Below are 9,554 nucleotides of genomic sequence, written 5' to 3' on the forward strand. Positions count from 1 at the left end.
TTTGCGAAAAGAAACTCTGTGTTTTAATTGTCCGGCTATAAATTCTGCAAGAATATTAGGGTTTCCATGAGGCTTTTCAATTCGTGTGATAGCAATGTTAAGTTTTCGATTTACAGAATAAAATTATTTTTGTAAATTCATTTGTAATTCTTCGATTCCTCGGGGTCGACTTTCAATTAATATTTTCTGGAAATCCCATATAGATTATGATTTGGATTAGGTCGATTCTTTTTTGAATCTCTATACGTGCAATTCCTTCAACGCCAGAAGATGTTTTCATATATTTTTTGTACATAATTCTTGATATAATCTATTATTTTTTGATCTTCTTGTAGACCCTCAGAATAATTTTTTTAGTTGTGTGAACCATAGGGAATGATGACCTTGGATTGTACCAAGTCTGAAACCAATTGGATTTATTTTTTGTCTTATGTTCCCCATTACTATACATATCATAATACGGCATAGTTGTATCCTTTTTTTTTTCAATTAGCTTTTTGTGACCATGTAATAGAGTCGCTATCTATATATTCATCGAAGGATATATCTTTCATTGCAATAGTTATATGGCAGGTCGGTTTTTGTATCGTAAAACTACGCCCGTGAGCTCGATGTTTTAATCTCTTCATGATCGTACCTTTATTTACTTCGGCTTTACTAATCACTAAATTGGCTTCATTTGAACTCATATTAGAACTAGCATTTGCTGCTGTCGAATACATTTATCACTTTCAAATTTCAATTAAGACTTGTTAGGAGTGATTAGATTTTGCGGTTGCATGATATACATAGTCATATATAGCATGTTTGACCTCGAAGTACATTTTCATCATCATCATCATCGTACTCAGTATATCCCACCAATAGCAAAGCTATGGTAGGGTCTGAGGAGGGTAAGATGTAGGCAGCCTTACCTCTACCCCATAGGGATAGAGAGGCTGCTTCCGGTGAGACCCCCGGCTCGATAGTAGTTTTGCATCAAGCCTTGGACATAAGGCACATAGCACTCAATCATCGGGACACCGGCTGATCGGTGCATGTACCCTTATCTTTCAGCTATCAACGCCACTACATGATGCCTGATTAACCGTCCGTCACTTTTAACGTTATTTTCACGAGATTAGTAAAATAACGTCAAAACTAGTACAATTTCACTTTTGCCCACCCGAGGGTTCACACATATATACATCATATGTGCGCACCGCAAGCAGGGCTATCGAAGTACATTTTCTACACGTTATTAACAAAGGCGACTTACCATTTTTTTTCTTTGAAATGATCACACTATAATCTTTTTTTCTTTTCACCGAAATAATATGATTTTTTTTAATCTTATTTAAAATTTAATACCAAAGTAGAATTTTGTCCACAAAACATCGTTGAATCATCAGGTCCGGTAAAATGTTTCTCACACAGACGATGAAAACATCTTTTGCACCATACTAATAAATCGTAACAAATAGTGTAAAAGGGTCATTGAACAAATAGTTTAAAAGCATCTCACATCGTAACAAATTAAGACACTTGATTTTAAGTAATTTACAATAATGTACAAGGTACATATATAAAAAAGGACGACAAACTTGTCTTTTAAACACACAATTCATACTTTATTTTAACTCTATAAATATTTACATTTCTACACCCTCAGTTTTTGTCAAATGAAAGAATTATTTTAACTTTCAATTTTAAACCAATTTTCCCCCACAAATTTTAAACGATCATAACTTTTTCGTGCATTAATATTTTTCAAAAAAAGTTACACCATAAAAACGAGCATTTTATTCACTTTAATTTGAGTACGAGCTATAGTTTTTATAAATTAAATAAATTACTACGTTGGGTGTTCACAGTCGATTTTGACGGTCCTATGCTAACCCGTGAGTACAACCGTTAGTAACATCTTTTTGACGTCAAAAACCACACTAAAACCACACCAATGACCAGTTTTAAGGGTCTAGTTAATCTTTGATATAAAAGATTTGAGTATGATATAAAAGAAAGCATTCAAATGGCTGATGATACTTTAGCTAATCATATACTAAAATAAAATGAGATAAACTTGAAAACAAGAAAATCAAAATAAATATTTAAAGGAAAATTGGTTGGTCTCAACTTCAAAGTTGGCTGGTGGCAGTACCAACTAAAGGGGCATTAGTTTTAAACGGACCACGACTAACGGAGGTTAACTCCGTTAGTGATTTTCTGACGTGACATGCCTACTTGTCAAAAATTGCTTATGTGACGAATACGTGGATGCTTACATGGAAAAAGTTGAGGGTGGTTTTGATTTTCTTTCAAGGTCCAAGGGTATAAAATGAAACTTTGAATTAGAACTTCCATCTTCATCATTTCATCCACGTTTTTCCGGCCAATTATTCAGGCATCTACTCCGGCGAGCTTTTAACGACAAATTAAAGACTGAAACGACCAGTTAATTACATCTTTTGATTTGTAACCCCAATATGAGATGGACGCGACCTCTATTACGCTTTTACAAGCTATAGATCGTTTCCTAAATGAGTCTTAAATCATTGACGGAATCACGAGATATACACTATGAAAGCAGACGTTGTCACTCGTTTTCAAGCACAACCAACTTCGCTCGCCATCCACTTTTCCCCCACTCAAATGAACCCCATTGATTTGCCCTGTGTTGATATGCCGTCACCATCGGAGCTCCGACAAGCCATAAATCCTTCGATTCATTTTCAATCGGGTAAACATGTTTATGCATTCTAGTCGTCTTTATTCCCTGATCAAAAACCCTCTGTCAATTTTAATTGACAGGGGCTTTTGATCCATCGATTTTGGGTTTGAATGATTAGGGTTTATATTGATTTGTAATTTTTGACATATGTATAAAGATGATGTGCCTACTCATCATCATCAGATGCCAAGTAAGCTGCCTATGTAATAAGTTTTTGACAAGGCATGCCACGTCAGAAAATCACTAACGGAGTTAACCTCCGTTAGTCACGGTCCGTTTAAAACAAATACCCTTTTAGTTGGTACCAGCCACCAGCCAACTTTGAAATTGGGACCGTTATTTACCAATAGGGCATAGTTGTGATTATTTAAAACCAATTTTCCATATTTAAATTAAAAGATGCGCAGATTGGTATTTTGAAATTAATTACTGATTAAAGTATTTCATGTCCAACAAAAGTATCTCACGTCTAACAAAATATGAAATCGAATAAAACGAATTTAAACTAGAAGCAGTTTAAGATTCAGATTCCAATTACTAAAAAACTGTTGTAAATCCAATTTCTCAAGTAAAAAAATCCTACAAACCAAATTCACCTCACATTAAGGTTTCCATCATTAATAATATCGAACTGTAAATCATAAGGACTAAAAGCACGGAACAAAATACTAAATGTAATAGCGTATCAAAATTTTTAATCTTTCCAAAATTGGCATTGATCGACAAAACCAGAACATCCAACCAATCTTGTCTGCAACTAGTTGACATCTACCAGTTCAACATCAAAAACCAGCCATGCATTTGGTGGTATGTCTGAACCAGCACCTTTAGCACCATACCTGACACAACAAAAAACAAACCGCCTTTAGATAGATACCATTTGACCCATCTGACCCGTTTCTTTGTAGCTAGCTTTTTGGCCCGTACCATTTGACCCACTACACTACATTTAAATTTTACCCATTTGACACAAAAACATAACCCAAGTTTTTTAACATGCACCCATTTGACCCATTAGAGATAAAATGTAATGAGAATGAAACCATATAGAATAAGAGCATACCCCATAGATGGAGGAATCGTTAGTCTTCTTTTATCCCCAACACGCATCCCTGAAATAAACAAAATTAACAAATAATTAACCAAATGCAAACTAACTGCAGAAATCAGAAAAGAAAACGTATAGTAAAGCAGAAACACTACCTTTAACACCAACATCCCATCCTGATATAACTTGCCCGACACCTTAAAAAAAACAAAACAAAACAAAAGTTCAGCACATTGAATCATGTGACATTAAGTAATTATAGTGCCACCTAATCACAAAAAGAGTACCTAGACGAAACTTGAAAGGTGCCTGCCCAATATTCGAGTCAAAGATCTTTCCATTCTTCTTTAGCTTTCCAATGTAACGCATACTAATCTAATGAGTGAAAAAAAAACAAGTCAAAACTGTTCAAATGAATGGTATTTGCACTTTGGATGTAATGTTAAAACGACTCACCTTTTTACCAGTAGTTGCTTGTTTTCCATTGGGTTTGCCCATTTCAAGTTCCTCAACAATCAATCCATTTGGAAACGTTCTCATTTGCGATTTAGTTTCAGAAGCTGATTTGGTTACTTTTGAACCCGGTGTGACCAACTGCTGTTTGCTTTTCTTGTCTTTTCTCACTGATGCAGACCTTTAAAGCAAATTCCAATAAAAAAAAATTAGTGTATTGAAAAATATGGTATTGCTAGTATTTTCTTGTCTTGTGTTGGCCGTTAGTCAAGTATATCTATTTAAGTTCTTTTAGTTCAATCGTAAATATACAGAATGCCCTTAAAAGGTTCTGTTCTGGATGTTTACCTATTTAGGTACAAGTGTCCTAACCTTTTCACTCAAGGGGATTGCAGCAAAGGTTTATCTACTGCAAAGACATTTATATGTTTCAGTTTTGCTATTTGGGCCTAAACTTTTTTGTTAATTGATAAACATCAGGGCCGGCTCTGAGGATTTAAATATCTTGGCCGAACCGAAATTAAAAGGCCTCTATATCTTAAACGTCATCTATCTGAAACGAATACTGGATAAAAAAACGTTTTGGGCCTGTATAGCTAATTAGACAAATAATCAGTTTACGCAAAACAAGATCACCAACAATTTAATTTTTATAAAAATTCAACCTTTCTAACCTCTTTAAGTTTCGATTTCATTGGTATTTAAAATAACTCAACTATTGTTTAAGGTTTTTTTAAAAAAAAATATTTTAGAAAAATATTTTAAAAGAAGCAAACATGATTTATTAATTAAAAAATAAAGTAAGTCGATAAATTATAGCCAATACAATGTTATCAAATTGACATACAAAATAAATTAATCAGATAGAATTAGAATTTAGAAACAAAATGTCATATCATTTACTTAGTATAAATAAAAACTAAAAGTAAATTTACACCTTCAATTAATTAAGTTAGGAAAAAAAAAGTATGTGAATAAAGTAAGTTATTGTTTAGTGATGATGTCATAAAATTAGATGAGAACATAGAAACTATAAACTTTTAATTAATAAAACAATATTCTCTCTCCAAACAAGTCTTTTCTTCTTCTTCTTCTACACCATGCCTCTGCACCTTGGAAAGTTTCTACAACTTCAAATTTTAAGCAAAAAAACAGGGGATATTATATGCAAAATAAATCTGGCCCCCGAAAATTATAGGCCCCCGCCGGTTGTCCGGCTCGCACCACCCTAGGGCCGGCCCTGATTAACATTTATGCCAAAAAAAAATTTAGTTTTTCGTTTTTTACATGTTTGGTTGAATTATAAAAGTCAATTCGTTTGTTTGGTTTAGTATACATGCAAATCCAAAACCAACCCAAAATTTTGGTTTTGAAAAAAACAATTATAAAACCAAATTGTCAGTTTTTGATTGAGTTCAGCTATTTGGTTTCATGCACACCCCTATTTACCAATACGTTGATTTATAAGTACTTGGTTTTTGGATTCATTAGACTCTGAGTGAGATTGAGGAGTGATAACCCCATCACCATGATAAACACTACAGGTAGCATCCAGAACAGTCAAGATAGCCAGCAAAACATCATCATCATCATCATCGTACTCAGTATATCCTGCCAACAACAAAGCTATGGTAGGGTCTGAGAAGGGTTAGATGTAGACAGCCTTACCTCTACCCCATAGGGATAAAAAAGCTGCTTCCGGTGAGACCCCTGGCTTGATAGTAGTTTTGCATCAAGCCTTGGACATAAGGCACATAACACTCAATCATCGGGACACTGGCTGATCGGTGCATGTACCCTTGTCTTTCTGCTATCAACGCCACCACATGATGCCTGATTAACCTTCCGCCACTAAAGGTAAAAGAGTATGTTTTCCCTTATTATTATAATATATTTTTATTTAATATTATTGTTTCTTTCATTTCAGGTAGATATTTTGAAAGGCCAAAATTTACACATAACTTTATTCGCTTCATGCATGAGAGATGGAGTGCTTTCTTTATTCCTTCATATAACTTAGAATTGTATATTTTTCCGATTTCACTCCGTGTAACAAATAATTGGATAAAGATGAAAAAACTATGAATACAACTTCGAATTTTGTATACAAAGTGGCTTTTTCAAATTTGTCAGTTGTAAACGCAAAATTTATATGTATAAATACATTTTTCACATATAATACATACTTATTGCTTAACTTATATTTTTTTATTTGGATAATCACGTGTATTATACGGGTTCTAAAGCTAGTAAGTATATACAAACATACATATGTATATACTTATAAACACACTAATGTACATAGACACACATATATATGCATACATACATACATATACACATACGTACACGCATATATAAGCATACTACATATAGATATATATACACGCATACATAAGCATATATACACACATTTACATTATATTTGTGTGTGTTAATAAGTCTCACTTTCACTTGTACACTAGATAGCCCTAACACAAACTCATATGTTCATACATTCACAGATGATAAGAAAAAACTTTTTATCCTTTATATCTGTAAAATAATAAACAAAATATATAACAATACTTACTTTTCAGGGGTTTGCTCTTGATTGGTTACCTCCTTAACTCCACTGTTATTACTAGCACCTTCCTGTGTATCTTTTGCTTTCTTGTTCTTCTTTGCTTTCTTAACATCCACTGGTGTTGATGCTTCAGCATTAGATGGCTTACTGGTAAAATCATAAACAAATAGCTACATGAACAATATTCAAAAACAAAAAACAGCAAAAATAACAATTAATGCCATACCTTGCCACAACAGAATCGTCTCTTTTCCGTTTTGCTGACTTTTCAGAATCCTCAACTTGCTTTTTCTTCTTGGCTTCACTTTTCTTAGCCGGCCCTTCGGAGGTTTTAATACCATTTGAAATATTATCTTTGTCATTAACAGTAGAAGATATTGGAAACCCGTCTTCACCTTCGCTCTCCATAACTGAAACTCTGCTAGAACCTCTTGAAACAATTTGCTTTGAAGAGCTGTCATCATTCTTAGATGCACGTGTATTCTTCTTCGATTGTTCAAAAACCGCGTTCTTGTTCTGTTTCTCATCATCAACAATCTCCTCAATTCTCACTAAAATAAAACAAAACATTTATTAATAATAATGTAACTAATGTATAAAAGTGAACAAAATTTAAAGCATACCTCCACTATTGGGGACATTTGAGGAAGGAAACATGCCCTCCATTTCACTATCATCCGCCTCCTCAAAGTCAAACTCGCTATCATCTCCAGAGTCGACCTCTACTCCCTCAAAGCTGGCATCTTCATCAGAATCACTGTCAAATCTCGTTAAGAAAAACAATAACATAAAAGTATACAAAGGTTTAATGGTTAAACTTAAAGGGATACGATTCATAGTCGTCTCCGTCTGAATCTGGCTTCTCTCCATAAAAAAAACCAGAAAGATGAATGGTGTGCGGACCCTCAACTGAGAATGTTACTTGATCGTATTCTTCAAACTCAATGTTCAATGAACATGTTTCCATTTTTCTCGGAAGTAACGAGCATAAGTAGATTGGCTTCTTATCACCAACATTACACACAACAACGGCCTTTCCTTTTGATTTAGAATTACCTAGAGTAGCCTGTATTATCATAAATAACATAAGGTCAGCTTCAATCGTATCAGTACATACCCTTAGGTTTTATGCTCTACAATAACAATTACATAATAAAAATTTAATTTAACAAACAAACAAACCTGTGATAGATGAAGTCTTCCTCTTTCATCGTCGTACTGATGAAGGTATGGTTTACCTGGCTTTAATTCAACTCCTGCAAATCAAATCAAATCAAATCAAACACAACACCTTACGTTACGTTATTTAAGCAAAACAATACAATACAATCTACTATATTATCAATCAACAAGCAACAGTTGAGTTAATATGATCCAAAGTAACGAACCCCAAAACGCCATTGCCGATTGCAAATTTGAATTCAAACCCCTGCCTGCCTGCCTGCCTGCCTTAAACCCTACCAACAAGAGAACAATGAATACAACTGTAATGAGAATAATAAATATAAACCCTAGCCTTACCTACCAACGACTACATTTTTAAATGTCTCCTTGGGCCCATCAAAGCCCATCATCCACTAATTGATACATCCTCATTAGGCCCATCTAATTCACCTTGTAAAAAGCTCGAGTTTACATGTGTACAAAATACTTGCTTCCAGACCTGACCCAGTGTACTCAGCCTGGAACCAGTTTGTACGCGTTTCTGACCCACGGGTACGACCTGGTGTTGAATTTCTCCCCACCCGGAACTGAACCCACCGGAACCTGTTCAATTTTACCCGGTCAAAACCCCACCCAAAACCCCGGAAAACTCGGTCAAATACCCGACTATATCCGAAGTCAGTTTCTATCTAACCCGTTTTGACTTTTTTTGACCATAATCGGTTCCTAAAAAACCTCGGTTTGTGCACCTTTACTCGAGTTAGCTTGTGGCTTGTCCAACTATTTGTTTCTTCAAGGTTTAAAAATTGAAGAAACACATATCCACTCACCTATACGGGTCCTGGATCTAATGAGTCCATAGGGTAGGATACAATAACAATTGACACAATATGAGTACAACTTCCCAAAGTCCAATGGCCGGAACCTGCAAAACAGACACCGTGAGCCTCGTTACGGGAAGGACAAGAGGGGGGGTCTTCCCGTAACCACCCTCCGGCGTGAGAATCAGTATAAGCTTTTAATAGAGAAAGTACTGAAGTAAACAGAGTAAGTACAATGAGAGTATATAGTAGTGAATGTGAATGAATGAATACCTCATGCAGGTTGACAAGGTATTTATAGCCGAATGATGTAGGAAGGTAATTGGGTCAGCTGTCCTCTTCTAGAAGATCTTGATAACTGCCTGGACGTGTGTCCCTTTGTGATAGGTTGAGCTATATGTCCCATGTGCATGGATATAACAACCAGGAAACGCGTCGCCTTATGATAGGACGTACCACACCCTGGCCATGTGCACGGTTATAACAACCTGGCCAGGTGTCCCTCACTTATTGGCTGGCGAGTCACGTATTCTTCAAGTAACGATCGTGGACATTCTTCTAAAGGATAGTTAGTTGATGACAGCTGTCCAGTTGGCATTGCCTTCCGGTCATTTTGGCGAATAGATGTCCTATCTCGCGGATGACTTCTGAGGGTGCCTAGATGCTTCCGCGTGTGGTGCGAGGACGTTCTTCCTCTACCGTGTTATGCGGGTGATCCATATGTTCCGCGGGTGGTATATGAGAGGTTCCTCTATGACCCGCGGGTGATACTTAAGGGTATTTGGGTCTTTT

The 9,554-nt window shown here is 35.5% G+C and overlaps 1 protein-coding gene across 2 annotated transcripts; it reads right to left on the reverse strand.

The window, feature by feature from the left end:
* Nucleotides 1–3,292: 3,292 nt before the first annotated feature.
* Nucleotides 3,293–8,505, reverse strand: LOC143572281 (peptidyl-prolyl cis-trans isomerase FKBP53-like). Of its 2 annotated transcripts, none has more exons than XM_077057481.1 (11): nucleotides 8,166–8,505; nucleotides 7,960–8,033; nucleotides 7,608–7,843; nucleotides 7,401–7,534; nucleotides 7,012–7,328; nucleotides 6,784–6,947; nucleotides 4,215–4,392; nucleotides 4,046–4,133; nucleotides 3,914–3,955; nucleotides 3,774–3,822; nucleotides 3,293–3,549 (listed from the first exon to the last, which is right to left on the reverse strand). In XM_077057481.1, the coding sequence occupies exons 1-11, from the start codon at nucleotides 8,176–8,178 to the stop codon at nucleotides 3,468–3,470; spliced, it is 1,377 nt and encodes a 458-aa protein (XP_076913596.1). In that variant the 5' UTR covers nucleotides 8,179–8,505; the 3' UTR covers nucleotides 3,293–3,467. The 2 variants fall into 2 exon arrangements, with proteins under 2 accessions (XP_076913596.1, XP_076913597.1); XM_077057482.1 differs by having other exon boundaries at nucleotides 6,784–6,924; nucleotides 7,004–7,328; nucleotides 8,166–8,503.
* Between the last annotated feature and the right edge of the window lie 1,049 nt (nucleotides 8,506–9,554).

This window comes from Bidens hawaiensis, unplaced genomic scaffold (assembly GCF_021521415.1).
Source record: "Bidens hawaiensis isolate Kalapana, Puna unplaced genomic scaffold, B.hawaiensis_p1.1 tig00025791_1, whole genome shotgun sequence".
In the NCBI taxonomy this organism is placed as follows: Eukaryota; Viridiplantae; Streptophyta; class Magnoliopsida; order Asterales; family Asteraceae; genus Bidens; species Bidens hawaiensis.

What these genes read in the sequence shown, in the direction of transcription:
- LOC143572281 (XM_077057481.1), bottom strand. An exon ending in ATGGGATGTTGGTGTTAAAG is followed by an intron (nt 3,823 to 3,913) that starts GTAGTGTTTCTG and finishes TGTTTATTTCAG; the next exon opens with GGATGCGTGTTGGGGATAAA. An exon ending in ACGATTCCTCCATCTATGGG is followed by an intron (nt 3,550 to 3,773) that starts GTATGCTCTTAT and finishes TTGTTGTGTCAG; the next exon opens with GTATGGTGCTAAAGGTGCTG.